Raw genomic sequence first — 23,614 nt, 5'->3', positions numbered from 1 at the left:
GGGCATATTATCTTGCACCTTGTTGAGCGTGACAATCAGAGTTAGTGAAAGACAACCATCGACACGAGGGGTCAGCTGGCTGTGTTGTGTTAGTTTGAGACTGCTTATGATATGCTGTCTTGAGCCCGACACATTCAAGGCTTCACATAAAAGCATCGGCAGTGCCAACTGTCCTGGTACCTCAGGCAGCACAGCTGACGAGTTTGATAGTGCTGCTCCTACAAACTTTTTGATGACTACGGTAAGCAATGATAGTTTCAAGGATTCCAGCATGTTTTGTGAGAAATTTACTCTGAATGCTTAACATTCAGAAGCCTATCTTTTTCTGCATTTAGCTTTGCGCTGCTAGCACGATTATAGTCCATGAAGAGCTGAATATCCCGAGGGACTGGTGTTGGCTTGGAGGTTGGATCAACATCTAGAGATGTCAGCAGGTCATTCAACGCTCCATCCACAAGTGTCATTTTTACCATGCATACTGCTCGAACAAAATTGTCTCCAACTGTGATCAACTGCTGTTCAATGTAGACATCTCTGTCTTCCCAGTACACAATCTGTAAAAAAAATGGGATACAATACATATAAATGATAAGCTATTTCAGCAAAACTTACCAGATTTTGGCAGATTAGAAATTACCAGAAAAGCACATGACATTGTCCTGTTCACGATATTATTTTGATAGTTCTGTGCAAGAAATAAGCAGCATTTTACACCTGATTAAAGCCACTTCAAAGCATTAGAATTTACTACCTGTCAGTTCTGTTGCATGCAGCAGGTCGTAATGAAATAAGCTTAATGTACAACACCTAAGTTGGAAAGAAAAAAAAAAAAGCATGCAGTGCATGACACCACTGCAGCAGACTTCTTGGAGGAAACAATCTTTAGATATGCTCCGCATTTTATAACTGACACAAAATTGTGCATCTTGACACTGCAATTCTCAAAACAAAAACAACCCAGTGCCTTTCTGCATCGAAATTCATGGCTGCCACAATGCCATTATTGCTCAATTTGCGATTAAATGTACCATAGCTTAAAAGAATTTAAAAAATGCGGCATGTCAGTTTGCGTTACTCCCCCATCCTGAATTTTTGTACATAACAAAAAATGTTTTTCGGAAATCTTTCGTCACAAGTTAAATGTTACAAGCTGATATAGAGCTCACCAGCAGTGAAATAAGGTAACTAAGTAATGCTCTCACCAGATAAATGGCACATGGAACTAAACAGATGATGCAAATTCATGCAGCTATCTTGCAAGTGCCCAAATGTCAGGTTTATTTTATAGCCTAAAGTGAATAGCCATTGCACAGGTACAATCATACCAGTATCGGTGTAAAAATTACAATTTTGCCCATAATGCAAAGCACTGATGCAACAGTTGGCGAAATATAAAGCTCATTAAGCCTTAGACTATCTCTTACAGTATTTGTTAGAGTGAACATGCACAGGTGCAAGCGAACAATTTCCTTTTAAAAAGTAAACAAAAGTGTGAGTCATTCTCGTTTGTGGAAGTTGCACCTCCTGGTGGTGAAATCAAAAGACTGCTTTTCTTACTCCTCCTACCTATCCGTACTCAGCCGCTGGTCTCTACTAAAACAACTCTCTAGCTTTTTACTGCTGGATTTATTTGGCTGTTCACAAATTTATATTTCGGATGTCCAATTGATAGGCCTCACACTATCCTTGAAGAAAACAAGACGACGTCAGCGCCATCCAGTGAACATGGAACGAAGCCAAGCATTAGAAGACTAATACAGATGAAGCAGGCGCACTCAATCGTTGTCACTACAAGACCGCATATCCACGACGTGAATGATGGTGAGTGGGCGAAGCACTGGGGGATCATTCAGGCAAAACGCCAGAAGCATTCTCTGGAAGCCGGAAGCTAGCTTCCGGAACCGGAAATGGAACCGGAAGCGGAAGCCGGCTTCCGGTTACGGCTTCCGGAAGCCGGAGCTTGGCGTACATATGCTAGTATACACACACACACACACACGTGCGCACACACACACACACGCACACACACACACGCACACACACACACACACACACACATATATGTATATCAGAGCTACGGACTACGAGGGACAAGGCTCGGCCCTAAGGTGCTTCGCCCCTAAAACTTAATTCATGACTGCCTTTGCAACTGGGAAGGCGACATGCTACAACCTGAAGAAAGCACGGACACCAGCTCTATCTAGTACACAGACACTGAGTGGGTGTTAGCCAATCCTGGCAGCTGTTGGCGTGATCGCGCTCTTCACCATCAGTATTTTCCAATGCTGTAGCATGTGCAGAGTGGCTGAGAGGTAGAATCCTGGACTGCCAATCTATTGGTCACAAGCTTTAGTCCTTGCGGTACAATGAGAATTTTTCTTTCTTTTTGTTCTTTTTAATGTTCTCATAAAGAATTTTCGGATTCCAGCAACAACACCTGCGGACAAAACCTGTGAATTACCAGGGAAGTTAGCCCATAACAGCTATTGCTGTAAAATAAACAGCTCACTTAACTGGTGTAATTATGTGCTAAAAGGAACTGCCGACTCTGCCAAAACACTTGGTACAGAATAAGAAACCACTGTGGCTCACAAAACTGAAAGCTCGGGAAAGGTCAAGAGAACGTAGGATTCTTTTTTGAAAAGTAAATTTGCGAACGATTCGCATAACTTGTGATAATGACTTATAGTTCTCTAGAACTTACCTGGTGCTTATTTAAGGGGCTGACAGTTTGAAACACGCCTTATTTTTTTCCTGATTCAGTTGAAGGTTTACTAGAAACAGCAGAATACAATTCGAACAATAGCCTGTCATTTTATCATGTAAATGTGCAAAGCCTAAGGAACAAGAGAGAAATAATTGAGGCCGATGTACAGCAGCTGAAGCGCACTTTTGATTTTTTGGCCTTTACAAAGACAATTTTGTTCAGATGCAGATGTTAGTTCCTACGTTGCAAACACATAACTCAAGCCAGAAAAGATAAACAAGCTGGCGGCGTCTCTTTAAATAAGTGCTGCATTTCTTTACTTGGTGATTTCAACACTGATGTGATTCTAACATCTCCTACTCAATTGGCTTTGAGTGAAACAATGCTGCTGTATATGTTAATGTTATTGATGCACCAACATGTGCGAACAAATCATCGGCAACTTCAAGCTTTATATATGGTCCTCTCTAGCATGTTTTCATCAAGTTTAAAGGGTCCTGAAATACTTTTTGAGCATAGTAAGAAAACATTGCCGATATGTACAAGAGGCTCCTGTGAACATCTAAGCCAAATCTTATTGCACTGCATGCAGCAGGCAATTTACAATCTTGCGTCATGTGAAACTGGTTGCTCTCGCTGCGAAAAACAGCGAAAGATTGCTTGCTCTCGCTTCCGCAATGTCATCATGCAGCGTCATTGCAAGCCACTGGGCCCACCAACAGCTATTGGCTGGTTTCGTAATAGCAAGAACATTCTCAATAATACATAATTGCTAATTTTGAGTTAAATAAATGAAACATATGTCTGCGATCTCGAAATGACAGAAAAAAATTGTATCTTTGCACTGCCGGTCTACACACAACTGTTGTGCATAGCTGTGTCTGCTGCATGTGGACTCCAAGACAGCAGCGGCATGCTGCGTAGCGTAGTCTACTGCAGCCGCCATGGTGTGCTGTGACGAGCCCTTTTGCCGCCAAGACATTCAACTTTAGGTGGGGCTTTGCCCCCTTGGCTTCACCCCTGTGTAGCTTTACCAGCGTGCTAGCACAGACAAAAATAGAGATGAAGCTATATATCGGTGCAATAATTTCACTGATACTTGAAGGATTAAATTTTTTTTAAATTACTGCATCACATTCATGAGGCAACATCCTTAATAACGAGGCTATTTTCCGATTAGTTAGAAAAGTGTTTTAGGGCTCCTTTAAGTGACCACATGCCTTTTTTTTACAATTTTTCTGGTAGGTAAGCAATGCTTTTCTATAATCGGAGGATTAATGATATACACAACATAGCCATTTTCTGTGCACTGACGGTCGAAACTGACTGAGTCTATGGTTTAAACAAAAAGGAAAAAGTTAATGATATATTCCTAACATAAACACTTCAGAATTGCGGTACTGCTTTCCCTGTGGTTGTAATTATAAAGCATGAAAAATTACAAAACATTTGCACCACAATTTGTGTGAAGCATCTCATATTAGGAGGGCTACGGACGAATATAAGTTACCCTCCTCCATATAGCCATGCTTTTTCTCCTCAACTCGTCCGCCGCTAAGTGATCGGGGCTAAGCTCCGCCTTCACTGACTCTGCGTCATGATTGGACGTCATGTCGTCTACTTCCGGTTGTCTTGGAGCCAGCACGCGAAGCCTCTCCAACCCCTCCGCCAGCCGCCTGGCAGTCGATCCCAAGCGAGAGCTATTGAAGCAGCATGCATTGTGAGCATTCTGTCGCATCTCCAAGCGTGTCCAGTATTCCGGTAACCACAGGAGAGCTGGGCGCCTTGACAGATGGGTGGAGGCGTAAACTAAAGCCCCTCTATAGTACTATTGCTGTGATGAAGGAACTTTAGCGTAGATGTATGTGAGTGGTATGATTGGTCTGCATGGTCCAGCCACCTGGTGGCGCAGAGCTTAACCAGTGAAACAAAGAGCTAATATTGCTCAGTGCTGGGCAGTATCGAAGATGCATGTATTTTAGATACCTCCTTAGATACTCTTTGGGTATCTTGTATCTGTATCATGATACGTCTGGGAAGATGCATATCAGTATCTGTATTTCCAATACCTGAAAGAATGTATCGTGTATCTTAAGATACAGGATACTGCCATTGCAACATCACAGTGCGGATCTATAAATGTTGGCTGAACTCCTTTCTCAAGCTGATTCTGCTGCTGCTAAGCCACCTGACTAAACTAAAGGGTGCGACATTCTTTTATCTTTCTGCCAGAGCCCTCCAGCGTGGGCAGGCGATGAGGTCTGCGCGTCCCTATTGGTGGAGCGGAGTCTCATGGTGGTGCTTGTGCCGTTTCGACAAAACTAAGCATGCTAACGTCTGCATGCAGCCAACATTTTCTTGTTTTGTTTTAATTTTAGTTGCGTCGGTGCCACGACACTTGCTTGTAACCACCGTACTGTGCTGCGTACGGTGTTTTTGGTGCAAGTTCTCATGCCGCTATATAGTGTCGTTATCGAAGTTTTTCTGGCATGGTACTTTGTAATGAAGTCTGAAGAATACAAGCATGGGGTAGCTTGTGTCTAGTGGCTTTCACACATCAGGTCATTGCAGGTTTATGTGCTCTCTGTTTACACGATGCGTCACAAAAAATGACGCTACCATTGTGGCTGCTGTACACCTGTCCGGTGATCCGGTATTGTGTAAACAGTATTATGTTTACGAACATGGTAAAACTCCACAGCGGCACTTGCGCCATCGTGCAGAGGCTTCTTATTGACATTCTTGTAATTGGATGGCAACCAGCTAGCTGGTCGGCAATCAGATCTGCGACTACTATCAATCACAAAAGTGACAAGCAAACACCGCTGGCAGTGCAGCGTATAAAGAGCTTTCATGTTAAGTAGCTAACCTAATAAATTGTTTCGGAATGAAAATATTGTACTTTGAGGAAGAAGGACCATTTTGAGATACTAACAGACATTTAATTCAAATGAAACAAGGTTGGTGGGAGTTTAGAAATTTCAAAGCAAACATTTTTGTGCATAGGTGTTTGCTGCTACACTATATTTATTTATTCATTTATTTATTTAAGTATTGCCGGCCTGTATTTCAGGCCTTAGGCAGGAGTGGGTATCAAATATATTTCAAAGTAGTGTAATAAAAGAAAGAAAAATATTGCGTAACAGAACATATGTGGAAATCCAATACAAGCATAAGAACACAAGAATTTGCTGTCACGTACACTTTGAGGAATATACACGTTAAATACAAGAAAGAAAGAGCAGCACAAGTTTTGAAACACAATCTTTGAAAAACACTAATGACACATTTGAGTATATAAGTTCTACAACACAAACCCTCACAAAAACAAACAAAAAAAATCTATAAAAAAAAAGATCTATAATAAGAAATTTGCGAATGTATCGAAGCATCTTAAGATACAAATGGAAAGTATCGTATCAGATACAATAATATGTGGTAGTCTCTTGTATCTGTATCTCAAATACTTGCTGACGAGTATCTTGTGCAGTATCATGATACAATTGCAAAGTATCTTTGTCCAGCCCTGATATTGCTGTAACCAAGTGTAAAACATTTTAAACATTTAGAAAAATGTGTTCATGACTACGCTCCTGCCAAAAATTTACACCAGCAGCAAAGTAGAATACACCTCATTACTGCTATATTATTCCTGTGTTTGGTTGAGCTCTGTGCCACCAGGTAGCTGCACAGTGCAGGTCGTTCACGTTTGTGCCTCTGCTCATGCTATAATACGGCCAGGCCCAGTCCGCTTGTGCTTGCATTTACCCGAATACCGGACACGCGAAACACTATTGTGGTCGTAATCCTTCGGCGGGAAGTGACGGCTGGAAATGCGTAGATGCTGGTGCCGATCGGATACCAACAACCAGCGCTGCAGCCACTCCACTCGCATGCTTGCCTTGCAGAGGGACAAGATGTCGCAGCTTGACATGTCGCCGATCGCTACGTTTGCAGCCCACAACGCAAGGGCAAACCATGTTGTTCGCGAAAAGACAGATCGAGACCAACACAGACCGTGCAGCTCACGTCAACACGGAACACGTTGTAACACAAGCAAACCACTCTTCCAGTGTGTGCTGTGTGCTGGAAGTGTTTGAGTGTAGTGATAAATAGGCCTTGTGCATTCTCTTTCTGTTACTTTCTTTTTTAAAGAAACAAATTATTGAACATTCCAACTATTACGAACATTTCTTCACCTTAAAGTTGGAAAAATTACCGATGACGTGCCCTGGGCAGCCAATCGGATAGCTCGCCCTACTGACGTCATATGGTCACCATGTGTCACTTGGTCATGGGTAGCTGAAAACTCAGTGGAGCGGTGGCACGTCGACCAGTAGCGATGTACATTTTAAAAACTGTTTTTATTTTTTTTAATTACACGCTATGCACGGAGCGCTTAAATGCATCCCTTGATGATCAGAATGGCCAATCCTAACAACTCAACTTGTTCATACAAAATCTGTGGTTGCCAGAAGCCGTGACAAATGGGTTCGTTGAATAATTGAGGCCAAAAGGATCATTGAGGCAGGTGATAAGTAAGTAAGTGTAGCCTCAATATCTCTATCACACAAAGAACTACTTGACCTGAACGCGAATGCACACTGAGAAAGTGTGATTGCGCTCCCTGTGTAAAATAGTGGCGTTTTTTCTGATTAAACATTGTTGGAGGTGGCACCCTGTGTGTGTGTGCTCTCTCTTTGTCCGTCGTCGTTTTCACGCTTTCACTTGAGATCATGCTCAACCAACACGCTTAACTATCCATCCTAACATTGTTAAAAATGATTTCTGTTGTTTTAAAGCCTTGTGAACACGCCACAGATCATTCTGAAATTTTTATATCAACTTGTTTTCACAAAGCATAGAGCCCCTCGGTTCACCTTGTTCTTCTCACTGATTGCATGGCAGGGGTCTCGACATTCCATAGCATACAAGGGTTCCTTCACCAATTGCCTGCTCCTAAGATCACAATACTACGAGGAAGCCAGTGGTTGAAAAGAAAGACGACATCTGCCGCCATAGCTGTGAGTGGCACGGGCCACACTCACAGGGCTACATCTGGTACACATAGACAAATACACAAGAAAGCAGCCAGGCGGGCAGCCATCGCTGTGGCTGTCCACCCGGCTTATGGTGGAGCATCACATGCATAATGCAGATCCACTTTCATTTTCCTTCTTCTTATTATTTCTGTATTTCAATTAAAAAGTTAAAAACAGTTACTTTTCAAAGAGTTACTTTCCCCTATGCTTTTCCTGGCTTTGTTGCCTGTTAGCTTCATGTGGTTTTGAACTAGCAGACTCTTATTTGTGTGAATAGATACAATGCACACAGTTATGTGCATCACTTAAGTGACTATATCTAGCAAGCTAAGTTTTCCAGCTGCCCTCAATCAGTTGCGTGCTTGCAGCTTCCTGATGCACTAAAATTAAAAATAATTTTTTTTTTTCCCACTGAGAAGGTGAAGTTAAGAACACTCGTGTTAATAACATGAACATAAAGAAAATAATAAGGAAGTAAACTTGCCTTGGAATGAATTTCAAAAGCCTGGAAAAGTGTGACTGGCCTTCGGTAGCGCACCACTTGAGCACTGATGAGCAGGTGAGCTTTCAATTTCTTTGCTTTTTGCCACAGTCTATTCTTCAAACCAAATGCAGCTCGGCCAAACTCAAAGGCACGGAGGTACTTTACATTGTTCATGTGCATCATGTGATCGAGGTCACAAAGTGAGCACCTGCCTGCAAAATACCATGAAAAGATATGTGGCAGTGTTGTGACATCTGACATGAAGTTTCAAAATACTCATTTAGGCTTTCCTGACAAAATATATAGTGGATAGTTCATAAGCAAAAGCTTAGTGATATTTCGATAAATCATTGTAAAGTGTTTGTTATTCTATTAATAACCTGAGAGGGATGCACTATCTCGATAACTTTTTTTAAAATAAATAAGTAACATACTGCCGAATGCTTAATTAAATTAGCTGCACCTAATGGTAACCAGGTTTTCTAATAGAAACTAATATCGCAGCTGTCACACGGCCACTTCCAATCGCAATCAAATTTTTCGACAGCGATTTGCTTCCTTCCCCAGCTTGTACAAAAGAGCCAATTGCTACCAAGAAATTCGATCCGGATCGGCCTCGATCACGATAGAAAGTGCACTGTGTGACACCCGTATTACAGTCGAGAAACTTAGTAATTTCGGAGCGCCAATTTTCTATATGTCTGCGCTCCACAACAAAAGCGGACCCGCTCCCCCCCCCCCCCCCCCCCAAAAAAAAAAAAAACAAAAAAACAAAACAACAAACACAAGGGATCTGCTTGATGTTGGCTACCCATAAAGCCTCAAATGTTGCTTCGTAAACATTGCAAATAGTGTTTCCATGTACCAGTACAACAACTGAACTATGGAACAATTCTGGTCAACCTAGACACGACATTTAGATGCCTTGAACCGCCGCAAATACGTGCGCAGTGGCTCAAAATAATTATATATCGTTCCACATTTTTCGATACCTGACCGAAACAAACGCCGAAGAAGGCATCGCAACTCACCAGTCGTGACGTCGGGCTCTAAGAGAGGCCTCTTAATGTGTCTCCATCGCAGAAAGCCACGTACCATAATAAGAATGTACTGTATGAAATAGTTTACGTCAAATAAGACATACAAAGTTAACGCAAGCACTGTGTAAAATCCCATTGCAGAGTTAGCGACAGTCAGCGAATTGTCATATGGTTGTAAACTTTCAATAGAGCTCGCTAACTAAACAAATAAACCTGAAGACAGATATGGTCCAACTTTATGCACAGGATTTACGCACAACATAAATTCCGTAATTTTGGTAGCAGCCGCGAAATCTTGTCCCGCCTCCATTCAATCGCCCTCACAGTGGCATAACATCACAAGTGGCCCAACGGCGCCGCTTCAACGCTCCAAGCGTTCCGATCTAGAGTTCCGATTACGTCTTGCGTTTCGGTAGTTCTGCGCAAGGTGGCAGCAAAAGTAGACGGAGTCTAGAAATGGTTTTCGGCGCAAAAAATAAGACACGGCTGTGAAAACAAGCTCCTAAATCAGTCGAGCGCCTTGTTGTATTCACTTTTTTTAATAATTCCACTCTGTGCACGCGCAGTTTTCCATTTACGTGTTCGTTGTATTCTTTTTTTACTTTGTACTTATTTTTTTCACTTTGTATATTTTTTTTTCTTGTCTCTTTTCACCCTTACGGCAAAAAGGTATAAATTGAGCTCTGTATGCTTGTACACGCACTCTTGATGAAGGCCGGACCCCGGCCGAAACGTCAGTAAAGTCTTGTTATGTTTTTTCCTACGTGCTTCTATTTTTTGAACTACTTCTTTGCCGGCTCCGGTTACTCTTTACTTCACTGATATATATATATATATATATATATATATATATATATATATATGCGAATAACAAAAGTCAGAAACTAAGAAAGCTGTCAGAACATGTGTAAACTAGTGGGCCTCTTCGATTATCCGTCTCTGACAGTCCCGGACTGTCCGAAAAACGAAAAACTGCATACGCAACGCTCATTGGCTGAAAGCACTGTCTCGGGCAGTCCGGGACTGTCAGGAACGGATAATCGAAGAGGCCCAGTGTTGGTCACCAATAAGCGTTGGCTGAACCATTTACCGTTTGTGTTCCGCTACTTTACTATGCATTCATCCCTGCGCATGACATCACTGTCTAGCTATTCTGCCAGTAAAACTGCTTAATCACGTTATGAAGAAGATATTTTTTTTGTTCTTTAGAGACTTTGGAGGTAATCGAGCTTTTTTTCCTGAGTATGGCTCATCAATAGTAGAAAAAAAAAAAAAAAAAACGCGATAATAAACCGTAGCTTATAGCGCAACAAAAGCTGCACTACTTTAGGCCCAAACTACTGCAGCGCCACTGTGCAATTTATAACGCACTACGAGAAGTTATAATATGCGCGCACGGCGCTCGTTTGCAACCTGTTTTTTCACTATATATAAATTATACCACCGCGGTAAGTGGTTCTTGAGGGAAAGGGAAAGGTTGGCGCTATCTTACGATTGTGGAGAGAGAAAAGAAAAACGCATCAGAAACTCTATGCATCAGACAAAATAGTAAGCTTAAGTAATAACTGTGAGACTCAGTAACAACTTGAGCGAAAAAAAATATTTTGTTTAAGGAGTAGTAGAGTAGATACAATCTGACATTGTTTTATCACATGTGTACGCTTGCAAATTCTCTCGCAAGGCTCCCGATGTCGCCAATCGCATCATGGCGGCGCCCAAGCGCGGTGGTCTCGAGAAAGCAGCTGCTGGCGTTTTGACAAGAGCTGTTGAGCATGACCAAGCGGCGCGTTACACATCTGCACTGGTATGCTACCAGGAAGGAATACAGCTGCTTATGGACGCACTTAAAGGTAGTTCGTAAAGGCATTGCTTGTTCATTGTAGCGAAATCACTGTGATATACTCTTCTAATCTCTTCAACGCAGAAACTTCAGACACTATCAAGCGAGATCATCTGAGGAATCGGGTGAAGACTTACATGGACAGGGCCGAAAAAATTAAAGAGCAGGTTCGAAAGGAAAAGGCAGGTCAGTTGCACGCTAAAATTCCGTCGGCCTTCCTGCACGAACAATTATTTTTCTGCTTGCAGCTGGAACATACCACGAGCAAATCCATATCGAAAGCGGCTCTGCTGGCCATAGTTATGATCAGACATTCGGACATTTACTGGATGACTTGGTGACATCCGTAGAGGTCGACGATGCATATGTTCGGTCGGTCCACCAGGCAAGTGTGCTTTAAGTACATATTTTGCTAGCTTGAAATGTATCGAAGGTGTGAGATATCTGCGACCCCTTCCTTTGTCGCAGGTAGGTTCAGAACTTTGTTCGTCTGTGTGAGCTGCTAAAGAAAAAGTGCCCATGTTTTAAGCGAATCAAGCTGACGACGGGACTTGATCAGGTGAGATTAAGCAATTCTGCGTTCGTAAAAGCTGTCATGGCTTGCGTTTTTGTTCGTGCGAATGCCTTAACTACATGACTGTAAAGTAACAATCGTTTTGAAGTATTTGTTGCGCATTACGGTCGTATTTTGTTAACTGGGTGCCACGGGAGAACTGATTCCACGCCAGACTTGAACATGTTACAGAAAAAGAAGTAGCCAATTACATTTACTTCATTCAAATATAGGGAAAACAAGGGGAATGCGGTACATGGAAATTCAAGACGATGAGCAACACGAGAAAAAAGGTGAGAGCAGGTTTGAAAAAGACAAGTCCACTTGTCGAAACGTTGGCTCCTGCTCACACCTTGTTCTCATGTTGCTCATCATCTTTTCAAATATGTAATTCATTACAATGACCAATTACTACCCCACAAAAATTGAGCAATTACTAGGAAGTATGTATGAGTTTTATGTCACCTTTCTCCCATCTTTTATTAAGATTTCACAAATACAGTAAATACGGTAATGAGCTGGTGTGGTTCTTTAACTGCATCCTCTGCAGCCCTTCATACATTGTTTATGTTCACTAACAGTTGCTTTCAAAATGCAAAAATTTTCATCAGTCATCTTCCCTCTGCTTTTGAAAACATCAGCATTGACACTGAAAACTCGCTCACTGTGCTCGCTGAAGGGACGGGTTGTGCTATAGCATACAAACATTGTGTAATGTATGAACACTAGATATGAAAATTAGTGAACAAAGGTTGGTAACTATACAGTAACAGTAGAAAAAGTGAATTCTAAACTCACTGAACATTACTGTTCTGACGTGGTGGTGCTCGTGCCACATAGAAATGCGAAATCATCGTGAGATGCAGCAGAGGGCAATATTGACATTACAGGCTGCAAGACGTGTCATTAATTTGAGAAAAGAAGTACTGGGTGCAGGGTTTGCCTGTATGAACATGTGCATTTGCAAGGTTGCTGCATGGTGCGACTTGGCGCTACTGTGGACGTTCTACTGTAGTTTATGCCAAATTCAAGTGTTCAAAGCTCGCTGGTTACAGCTTGTCTCGTCAATAAAGTAACTGACAATAAAGTAGTTGGTTAGTGAAAAATAATTTAATTATATTGAGCATTGCCAAGTAAATAATGAAATCGATTAGAGACAGCACTACCAGAATCTAATTGGTTACTTGTAATTAACTAGTGTAATTTGTTACGTACAAGTCTGTTCCGTGCAGGTTTTTCTACTTTTGTGTGTGATGCAGTGCTAGACAGCCGAATATTCCGTGGCATTCAATACAAATTGCGGCTTGCACGGTGCATTGATTCCTTTTCCATCACTACATTTTAGTGTATTTGTTGAATGGTTGATGTCATGCTTGTGCTTTTTGCGCTTTCTTTCACCAGCGTGACCAGCAGTCTCAGCTTGATAGGTTGTCGCAAGTCAAGGCAAGTCTTGCTGACAATGGCATCACCATGGCTGTCGAGTATTCTGAAACCCTGCATGATCGAGAAATAAGGTAAAGTCATCAGGACGTACTCTTGCAGCTGGTAACTGGCGTGACTTATAGTTGACAATATTTCAGGTCTGATCTGCTTGGTGCAGGTTTTACTAAATCCAGTTCCGGAAATTCATTCATTTAAAAAGAAATTGGGCAACAGGAGCATAAATGGCATTATGATAGTAGCCTTATTACATTCAGTCTACATCTAATACTGATGAGTGTGAGCCGTCTTTGTTTGATTTAATGTGTATAATGATATAATGATAACTATAGTGGCTGATATACAGCATTCTGCAGTTTGTTGAGAACCTTCAGTGACAACACTTTCTTTTATTAAGCCACATAATTTATAGTTTTTTCTTTCTGTATTATAACACAGCTGTAGAAATGTCTTCCAGGTCAGTGGTCTGCTTCATAAACACCTTCCTGACATTGGTGTACAATATTTAAATAGAAAACTGCTAGCACTTTATTATTTGGTCATGGTATGTCTCAATGTGAGGGCAAATCAGAAAGTCTTTGCCCCTGTTTTGTTTAATCCAAATTACGGCTGTAAATGCGAAGTCAACATATCCATTCCCAGCGGTGGACCTTTCTTGGACTGGCCCAGCCTTATCTGCTGGTAGCTCCACGGCACGGCACTGCTGTCAGTTTTTGAAGATGGCAGTTGTGCTTCACACGTCCACAGCATACGAGCAATGACGTGCGATTTGTTTTCTATGGAGCAAGCGACGAACGCCCCTCGAAATCCTCAGGGAAATGCAGCCCACGTATGGGGAAAGGCGTATCGTCTCGCTTTGAGTAGTGTGAGGTGGTGGTGTTGTGAGTTTGCAAAAGGCCGTGAAGACTTGCATGACTATGAACGTTTGGAGAAGCCACGTGCGGATGAATTCTATCACAGCGGCATCTCAAATTTAGTGCTGCAATGGGACAAATGTTTGAAACGGTGTGGGGACTATGTGTAAAAATAGTGTAAGCTACGTAGAGTAGTACATATATTTGTAATTACCTGTATGCACCTTATATTGGCTAATGAAAAATACGGGCAAAACTGATTTGCTAATGTACAATACAGTCAATGACACTAAAGCACCTGCAATCAGCTGTATACATTTCTAAGATGGTACTACTACTGTCAATATCTGTTGAACATAGCATTGCAAGACCTTTCACATTTTTCTATTTAAAGCTAAACCAGAAGGGGTCTCTGAAAAGAAAACCGTTTTGAGTTAGAGCCAGAAACACAAGGGGGGAGGGGGGGGGGGGTCGTACTTCAATAGGTCAGTGAAATTTTTGCAAGCTGCTTATTGCAGAAGTGGCAGTGATATATGCAGCTTCAATTTATTAGATAACTATGGACAAACAAGGGAGGCCTTAGCTCCGAGCTGTTTTTCATCAGGCCCCTGATGACAATTCTTATTGTTGAAACTTTGGCTCTAGGCTGAGGCTCCCCTTGTTTGCGCTATGTTCATCATTTAATGTTTCCATCTTCCTGCGACTTCTTTCTTCTTGTTTCAATTCATTTTATTTTACAGTTTCACATGGTGCGGCTGCTTACTGTTAATAGTGCCACCATCCAGCTTCATGCATGCTTAATTTTGTGCAAATCATCTAGCATGTGCAAAGGCTGGCAGGTGGCTGGCACAGCAGTCATAATTTTCATGTGGTGGCACCAAGCTAAAGCTGTGCACCAACGTTGTGGTAAGAAGTGCGGTATAAAATCACAGGAACGTGCAAGATTCGATAAGCTGTTGGCTGGAGCATAAAGGCAAAGCACTGCTGCGTTATTATTAATCTATATTAAATATTATATTAATCTATATTTAAGTAGACATAAATTGTTTTTACCGGTTGCACACCTAAGAAATAGATGCGGTCCACTGTTAAAGGGAACACGTTGCAAAGCAGGTGCGAATTTTTCCCTCCGTCAAGTGTACCATCACCCAGCTTTGTTGCAGGTGAACTGTGGTTGGTGGCACTGGTACCTTTCTACACACCTGCACAGTCCGTTGACATAGCGTCAGCCAGCACTTCCAGCTAGAGAGCCAGCAAAGTGAAAGCCACGGATTATAGTGTTCCCTTTAACAGTGGACCACAGTACTGCGACAGTGTCGATTGGTTGGCATATCAGCACTGTTTAATGGCGTTGAGTGATGAAATAAGCAAGAATAACTTCACGTGCACAAAGTACACCCTCTGCATAACTGTTATCCACTAGGCTCTTGCCATGCACACAATGCAGTTCTTGCCATGGGAAACTCCGTTTTTAGCCTCCTGATCAAATGAAGATAGCAAGAGCATGTGGGTCTAGCTTTTTTTTACCCTATTATATGTCGCTGCTTTGCATGGTTTCTTCAATATTTTTCAGTGCACTTGCATGCTCTGCAGCAACATATGCTAAGAAAAAAAAAGCACAAAAAATTTTGCACAATCATATCCAAGCTATAATTAAAACAATATGCAAGCTTCCTTATGGTATCCAAGAAGGGTAAGAAAGCATGCAAGAACAGTCCATAAGCCATCATGTGTCTCCAGATTCTTACCGTTGAAGGCATGATAACAGTTGTGGCACTCCATCTGATGGTTTCAACTTAGCAACTGTCGTCTTTTCAAATAGGCTAGATACTGGCTGGATTATCAAGATAGGAAGAGGCCTGGACTACTTTCGCCCAACTGCCAACAAATTCAGTCTTGGGTTCTTTGACCATGACCTCAGAACTTGTCACGAGACAACCATTGACATTTTTCACAGAAACTATGTTCATACATCATAATAGTGCACTTGTTTTGAACATCTTTTCTATATGTATAAATAAATATGATTTTTACAGATATTGAATTTCATTTGCCTTTGTCATCTGCACTGCCAGATCGTTCAGTGGTAGTTATGCTGCAGACTTCATGTCCTGTAATAAAAGTAGGCTCAAGCAAGCCGACATAGGAACGATACCATTCCATCCTGGAACACTGCCTTTCTTTATTTCAGTCCATTGTTCAATGCAGTTTATTTACACACACATGCGCACACACGTAATGACATGGTTCACATATTTATACACATCGGTTGAGCTTCTTGCAGTGCCTATTCAGAAGGGTTCCTCACATATGACTGTCCCACGGCAGCAGCAGCACTCCATGTGTCAAGTGTCCCTCATCTCTGCCTGCAGAAAACTTCACACTTGTAAGGCACATCTTGTTGTCTTGCAGGAAAAGAACAATGGAGAACTGTTTCACTTGTGGGGTCACAAAAGAGCACTGTGCACTGCACAACAGCAAAACCTCATTGCACTGGCTTCCTGCTTGTTGGAGAGACTTTGCGTGTTTGGAAATGACCAATGCAGACAAGCCAGTCATCCCAGGTGTAACTCGGTCTGTCCAGTTTGCAGCAGTCGGCTGTATAGATGCACAGATCCTTTGGAGTAGGGAACTATAGTATACAGGTGGTGTCACTGGTATAATAAACAGCAGTGTGTAACAATCAGAATTCAGCTTATTTCGGTGCGCACATGGGCTCATGACATGGTTGGCCACTGTGCTTCAAGATACCTAAAATTCCTGGGAGTAGGAATTTTTTTCACTTAAATGCCCCAGAATGTTAAAGTAAGATCTGCAAATAATTGCCTCATTAATGTTCTTACATAGAGTCGTTCTATGTGTACTTCCCAGGAGATACATTGGTAAAAATTGCTGGATAAAGCTTTTCCGGTAAGAGGTGTGTGCTAATTAAAGCTGCAAGTGATGCCGTGCATCGGATTGATAATTCTGCAGAAGAATGAAATGACATAGCTCCCAACCCGCAAACATTAAAATTCGTAAATAATCCCGCAACTCTAGTACAATATGGGGGGAGTAAGTAATAGCACACTTTTTTTTAAAGTATGCTTGAGCGCACACCTTTTGTAGACTACATATGCACTTAATTAACCATTGTTCACCTTTAGACACAGCAACAAACTTACAACTGCAGATATTGACGAGCAACACGTTGGATCAGCGACTTTTTCAGCATTTTGGTGTTGCTGAGCCCGCCTGCTTCAGGAACTTTTGTGAATGAATTTGCTTGAACTAAGTATTCTCTGGCTTTATGGCACCTTGCACTGCCACAGGAGGGCGATGCAGGTGCTGTCACAATTTATTTTTTGCATGCATTTTTTTTGCAAATCTTGCGCCACCCATATTTCAAGAGCTTTAAAACACTTTTGTGAACAGAATTTTTTTAACTTGACGTAGCATTCGTAAAATAACAGAAAGAGCACAAATTTGTAATCATTACGAAAAACTAAGGAGAACTGGCAGGTATGAAATAAGCATGATATCATCTGCCATTCACATTCATCACTGCCACTTTTACCTCAGCCTCTTGATAGTAAATGGTGTAAAATTAAAATGCTGCTTTGAACATGGTGACGTAAGCTTTAAAATAATGTACCAAATTCCAGCCATTGGCATTCTGCTTCTATTGAAATGGATATATGAGGCTCGTGCACACATTATACTTCTTTAAGAATGCCCTTTCTATATTTTAAACACTGCAGATTCAGAAAAAAAAATGAGCAATAGGATTCATGCTACTAGAAATATGTTCTATCTTGTTGTGAGGCAGGCAAGAGCACACTGTTCTCTCTGACTAGCTTCATTTGGCACTGTTAAATCAAGCTTTACATTTAACAGCTTGGAGAGGTAAGTGGTCCAGACACTGCCTTTTTACCATCATATGTGGCCTTTGTTTCACTTCTGCATGTGTTTTGTAAATGTCCAGGTGGTTGAGAAGATGGTAATAATTGAACAGCGCATGAGAGTGGAAAACAGAATAAGGAGCTGGAATACTGCCATAATGTGAAACTGACCTAGCTAGAACATTAACCAACTTCAGATGTGCCAAGTGTTGAATGGTAAATGGAGGTACTGTTTAAATTTTATGGCACTTTGTGCTTGAATATTACAAAGAAGTTCCATCTGATGGTGAGTTTCATTAAATATGACATTCGTTGATGGTACCTGCCTACTTTTCCCCATGACAGATGTCCGTGGTAAGCCTTCGTCTCGTCAGAAATGTGGAACCTTAAAGCCGCATAAGATTCACATTAGCATTTACGTAAGAGAGAATTCCTGCCTCTCTCTTTTGTGTTAATTACACACAACTATATTATTCTTATTGCAACTGCTCTAAAGAAATTTCCAGCTTGGCTGGAAATTTGGTTGTGATTCTGCAAGGTTGCACAAGCCTGCTGTCTATTTTTGTGGCATGTGCTTGCAGGCAATGGTGATGTTGCACTTGACACCTTTTCAAGCATAAATGAGTTAGTGCTTTAGACAAAGCAAGCATCTGAACCTGTTTTAATTGGTCATGCAACAATCACAGTGGGCTTCACTTATAATTTATATCAGATCGTAGTTTTGGCACGTAAAGCCTCAGAATTGTATTTAACAATTTTTGAAATTGTAGCTCTGCATTTTAAATAGCCCTATGATTCAGAAGCTGTGGCTCGTAGTGTATGTATGTGTGTAACGTAAAGCAAAAGCAAATTAAAGAAACAGCCGTTTTACAGCCAGAATGAATTAAATGACCGACTTGACCGTCCAAATTCATTGCATTTTTTGGATAGCTCACACTGCAATTCTACCTGCAGCGCTGGCTCAATAGCTATGAGTATGAGGTTGTGGGTTGCTCCCTGCAGTGGTGGGCATATTTCAATGGGAGAGGAATGCAAAAATGCTTGTGTACTGAAATTTCAGAGCATTTTAAATTACCCGAGGTGGCTAGATTGAGCCTGAAGTCCCATCATGCGGTGCAGTTATAGCAGAACTTTGACGTGGGGACGCAAAATGTATGGTCCCATGTTATGAAGTGCTCATTTTCCCTTGTGAAGGAGGCGAGTGAAGCACAGTTCAACCATGCCAAAACCTCATGTCAACACGAAACATCTTTCTCACTCGCAGGCATGAAACACACACGCCCTATGAGAAGTGAGTGCAACATGCTGTCGCTGTACAAAAATGAGTGAAATCTGCTTCTTCAGCTTCTCGTGAAGACGAGTCACCGTTCCTCTTGATTGAACTGCCACGGCGCTTTTAAACTCTGCAACTAGTCAACCACTGCAAAGGTAAATGAGGCTAAACTAGTGATCCACCCCACATGGCACGATCAGCGTACGTGTAAAATGAGAACAGCGGTGTGAGGGACGGTCGCAACTGACGATGTACCCACATCCTTGGTGGTGGCATCAGCTCCGTGCAAACACAATGGAATACTATGTGTAGTGTGTGACGGGTTGCATGGTGTTGGGAACAGAAACGACACAGCTTCACTTTAGGGAGTTACGTCCAAAACGAAACACGCACGAACGAATGCCAACTACAATCAAGGAACAAATGCAGAGGGAGATAGTTCATTTCCCACCCTCGGCTGCGAAAAGTTAAGTGTTGAACGCCGCATCACATCACCTTCTACAAGTCCACGCAGAGAAGTTTGGACACGTGAAGAGGTGCGTAAGTGTCTCGTGGCTAACACCTTTACCAATAAACAATCCCCAGGGCTCCATCGCAGTGACTCCATAAATCAAAAGCAAATCCTACGGATGCTGTCCATCAGTTATGACAGGACAAAAATACCTGTTGTCGGTGCTTAAAGAGGTGACAAGATAACCCAATGTCGTTGCAACCACATTTGTCTTTTTTCCATTGCTGCTGCAAGCGCTGTAGGTCCTTAGAATTGAAAATTCCTGGATTTAATATGGTTTTAGCCCTAGAAGGAGCCAATAATCAGTTGAGGTGACGAGGTGACTAGGTTACTTGTGCTTTTTTTTGTTGTTGTTGGTTGCATTGTTCTCGGTGTGAAATCTAATCGGATAGCTTAGCGGCTTTATGTGCTTCCGCTAGGAAAGTGCAATCACTAAGGTGGGACATTGAATTCAAGACATGCTTTGATAAGGAAGTCGGAATACCTTAGCTGTAGTTCTATCTCAGCAGCGTGGGATGTCTTATGAACCATTCACGTCATGCTCAAATGCACCTCCCCGCTTTGGTTGACACACACATAATTGTTTGAGGGTGCAGCAATGTGCGAGTTAACATAATTGCTGTAGTGTTTAGAAACAGCGCGGAAACGATAGTGAAAAGGTGTTAGCCGCGAGTCAGCAACGCGCCTTTCCGTGCCCCGGAGTGTTTGTTTAGCGCGCATCGTCCTGTCCGTGAGATGCGTCGGGGCGCTCTGACTAGACCTCGGTGCCGTCCGCCGGCGCCTCGGGTATGCTGGGCGGGTAGCAGCTCTGGGGCGTGCCAGCCGCGGCGCGGTAGTATGCCGACGGGTGCTCGTACGGCGTCCATCGCGGTGACGGCGGGGGCTGGGCGGCGCCGCCGATCTGGTCGATGAGGTCGGGCCCGCGGGGCTCCAGGTCTCGCACACGCAGCGTCTCGAGGCCCGCGTACGGCTCGAGCGGACTCTGGGCATCGGGTCGCTCGACCAGGGGCCGCCGGTCGCCCTTGGTGCGCCGCAGCGTGTCCGTCAGCTCACCGTGCAGGCGCGCGTGCAGGTCGTCCGTGGGCGGCGGCACGACGGGCATGGGCACCGGAATCGGACTGCGGGCCAGTGAGCGACGGTCTATGGTGCCCGCGCGAGAAGGAATGGACGAGAGCACCGACTCGTCCGTCGAGTAGTCGTGCTCTTTGACCACCCAGACGCCCGAGGACGACTCCACGCAGAGGCCCGGGTCCAGAGGCTCCAGCTCCGACGGCAGACCCTGGTAGCTGTTGGTCATGAGCAGGCGCGGCGGCTTCTGGATCGGGTTCACCAGCAGCTTCACATCGGCTGCGTCGCCGGCCCCCGGCTGCGACTGTTGCTGCTGCTTGTCGTTGTGCAGCGCCTTGTGGTTGCTGTTGGCCTCCGTACGTTTGGACTTGCGCGACCCCGCTGGCGCTCCTCGGCGGCGTCCTCGGCGCCGGCACAGCCACAATGTAAGGCCGAACACGAGCAGCACGGCGAGTGCGCCGACCAAAATGCCGATGACCATGCCCAGCACGGGGTTCTCGGTGTACGAGCGCTGCTGCAGCTCGGTCGACTCACGCGCCTGCTCCGTCATCTCCACCTCGGCCGTCGAACCCCCGGCGGACGCACGAACCTCGGTCGGCCGTCGATTCACCGCCAGCGTGAAGTTTCGCACGACGCGCCCGGCCGCATTCTGCGCTGCGCACGCGTACGGCCCGGCCAACGGCTCCTGCACGAAACTGAGCGTGAGCCAGGAGAGACGCTCGCGGTCGCCGGCGTCCTGGGTGAGAACGAACGCCTGGCCCGGCTCGCTCTGGTTGGTCAGCGGCTTGTCCTTCCACAGCCAAGAGATGTGGGCCGCAGGGTCAGCGCGCACGCGGCACTCGAGCGTCACGTTGTTGTTCTCTTGCACCACGATCGCGTCCATCGTGCTCGTACTCGTGTTGAGGAATGCCGGGGGACAGGCCATGTCCTCGCTCGACAGGCTCTTCCACGGCCTGCCGTTCAACCGAAGCGGCTTGTGGCACGTGGGCGAGTAGAGGGAGATGTTGTTCCTCTCCAGCCACATGCGGAACGCACGCAGCTCGCAGTCGCAGCGCCACTGGTTGCCGTCTAGGGCGATCTCGTGTAAAGACGGGAACGGTGCCATGGCTCGGCCCGGCAGCGTCTCGAGGAGGTTGTGGTCCAGCTTGAGCACCTTTAGCTTGGACAGCCCTTCGAACGCGCGAACAGCAATGGACTCCAAGCGGCATTCGGTCAGCTCCAAGTGGGCCAGCTCGGTCAGTTCCGCAAAAGCCATGTCCGCAAGAACTGTGATGGGATTGCGGTTAATGTAGAGGTTCCGCAGGTTGCGCGTGCTGCTGAGAGCCGCAGTCGGCACAGTGGTCAGTTTGTTGTCCGACAGGTCGAGCTCGATGAGGTTGGTCACTTTGAATAGCGCCGAGTCGTCGATGTGGCTCAGCTCGCAGCGGGACAGGTATAGCTTCTGGACGTTGACGAGGCCTGCGGAGAAAAAAGCGCGCTTGGGCAGCGCCTGGATCAGGTTGTGGGTCAGGTTGAGCACTTGCAGGCTTTCGTCCATGCCCGAGGGGAGCGCGGAGAGCCCCTGGAGCGCACACTCGCCGTACATCTTGCCGCTGCGCCAGATGCACTTGCAGCGGTCGCTGCACGTGAAGCATTGGGCGCGCGGTGACAGCTGGCACAGAGCCACGACGAGCCACAGCAGCTGCAGCCCGGAAGGCATGGCGGCCGCGGCGCGGCCGTGCGCCGCACGGCGCTTCATGGACGCGCGCCGGCGGTCAGCGGGCCGCCGCTCCTCCGGCGGTCGTCGTCATAACCGCCGCGCATCGCTCGGGTGACCTGCGACAGAAGCAAGGTGGCAGAGCGTTAGCCCATAACAAAGCCGGCATCTTTTCTCAACACTCCTCGTGCGACAACGAGATCTATGTCCTCCGCATACATCATCCCAAGGACCCTTCTAGAAGTTGCACCAACTGTCCATTACAGGAGTAAAATAAACCAAAACTTCATTATTTTCCTGTAGTCTTTTTATTCTCTTAACACAAAGCGCGAACAACAATAAAGACATAGGGAATCCTTGCTTCAGTTCTCTGTCCATGTAAAAGGTCTGATGCTCGTCTAATGGTAATACAGATTGACGGTCCCGTAACCTGGTAACAAATTTTCGTAAATTTTGACAATTCTAGGGAGCAGGCGATGCAATAATAAAGAAAAAAAAGGAGGTTTTTGAATTGATGCTCGGCATATCGATACTACGAACTGCAATCACGAATCGCCGCCAACATTTGTCTATCGAGGATGCTTCGAGGGCATGGTGGTCTTATGTGCCTGTAATCCGCACAAGCGACCACGCGGCTACAAGACACGCACTGTGGTTAGCACGGAACGCTCATAGCTACGCAGCTTTGTTCAGAAGCCAGGCGTATGACGCCGTACTATCTGTGCAGCAGCAGGATATATCTACCGAAAACAACAGGCCAGCGACGGGAGCAACGCACATTTAGGAAGCTGCGGCGAGGCGGAAAAAAAAAAAAAAAACGAAAAAAGAGCCGCGATGAGAGCCTCCACGGTGGCGTCTTCTCCTGCAAGGAATGCCTAGTCGAGGAGCAAAAAGCCAGAGATCCTCCGAGGTCGGGTTGTAAAGAGCACTCGTCTCGTCAGCGATCCCCGAACTCGTTCCCTGATGGCAAAATCAATGTGACCGCCGCAGCCCGCCCTCACAAGAGTGGCTGGGGCAAACGCGGTGTCTTCGTTTGGGCCCAAGTCCCTGAGCTAAAGTGCACGCGGGCTCCTCGGCATTCAACATTCACGCCGCCATCGAACGAGCGGCTCGCTCCACGTATATCGGCCCCTAATCTCGGCCCGGCCCGAGCGATAAACGGAACGCGATCGGGGCCTCGTTGTCGGTCGTGTGTGTACGTGTTCGCGCCTCGGCTCAAATCCCG

At 44.6% G+C, this 23,614-nt stretch overlaps 3 protein-coding genes across 3 annotated transcripts; 1 reads left to right on the top strand and 2 right to left on the bottom strand.

The window, feature by feature from the left end:
• Nucleotides 1-270: 270 nt before the first annotated feature.
• Nucleotides 271-9,613, bottom strand: LOC119449627 (protein THEM6-like). Its single transcript, XM_037712842.2, has 3 exons — nt 9,265-9,613; nt 8,234-8,445; nt 271-554 (listed from the first exon to the last, which is right to left on the bottom strand). Exons 1-3 carry the CDS (start codon nt 9,407-9,409, stop codon nt 288-290), a joined length of 624 nt encoding a protein of 207 aa, XP_037568770.1. The 5' UTR covers nt 9,410-9,613; the 3' UTR covers nt 271-287.
• Nucleotides 9,614-10,926: 1,313 nt separating this feature from the next.
• Nucleotides 10,927-15,983, top strand: LOC119449626 (MIT domain-containing protein 1-like). Its single transcript, XM_037712840.2, has 6 exons — nt 10,927-11,123; nt 11,198-11,299; nt 11,362-11,498; nt 11,586-11,672; nt 13,068-13,180; nt 15,783-15,983. Exons 1-6 carry the CDS (start codon nt 10,979-10,981, stop codon nt 15,937-15,939), a joined length of 741 nt encoding a protein of 246 aa, XP_037568768.1. The 5' UTR covers nt 10,927-10,978; the 3' UTR covers nt 15,940-15,983.
• A 139-nt stretch (nt 15,984-16,122) lies between these two features.
• LOC119449624 (leucine-rich repeat-containing protein 24) lies at nt 16,123-22,522 on the bottom strand. Its single transcript, XM_037712839.2, has one exon. The coding sequence runs from the start codon at nt 22,429-22,431 to the stop codon at nt 20,380-20,382; it is 2,052 nt and encodes a 683-aa protein (XP_037568767.1). The 5' UTR covers nt 22,432-22,522; the 3' UTR covers nt 16,123-20,379.
• Nucleotides 22,523-23,614: the final 1,092 nt, after the last annotated feature.

Source organism: Dermacentor silvarum, chromosome 4 (genome assembly GCF_013339745.2).
Source record: "Dermacentor silvarum isolate Dsil-2018 chromosome 4, BIME_Dsil_1.4, whole genome shotgun sequence".
Taxonomy (NCBI): domain Eukaryota; kingdom Metazoa; phylum Arthropoda; class Arachnida; order Ixodida; family Ixodidae; genus Dermacentor; species Dermacentor silvarum.
This window is presented reverse-complemented; position numbering and strand designations above follow the sequence as displayed.

Coding starts and splice junctions, on each gene's coding strand:
- LOC119449624 (XM_037712839.2), bottom strand. CDS start 22,431: ATGAAGCGCCGTGCGGCGCACGGCCGCGCCGCGGCCGCCATGCCTTCC.
- LOC119449626 (XM_037712840.2), top strand. CDS start 10,979: ATGGCGGCGCCCAAGCGCGGTGGTCTCGAGAAAGCAGCTGCTGGCGTT. Junction 11,499..11,585: donor ATGTTCGGTCGGTCCACCAG/GCAAGTGTGCTT, acceptor TGTCGCAGGTAG/GTTCAGAACTTTGTTCGTCT. Junction 11,673..13,067: donor TGACGACGGGACTTGATCAG/GTGAGATTAAGC, acceptor TTCTTTCACCAG/CGTGACCAGCAGTCTCAGCT.
- LOC119449627 (XM_037712842.2), bottom strand. CDS start 9,409: ATGGGATTTTACACAGTGCTTGCGTTAACTTTGTATGTCTTATTTGAC. Junction 8,446..9,264: donor AGAGCCCGACGTCACGACTG/GTGAGTTGCGAT, acceptor GGTATTTTGCAG/GCAGGTGCTCACTTTGTGAC. Junction 555..8,233: donor CTTTTGAAATTCATTCCAAG/GCAAGTTTACTT, acceptor TTTTTTTTACAG/ATTGTGTACTGGGAAGACAG.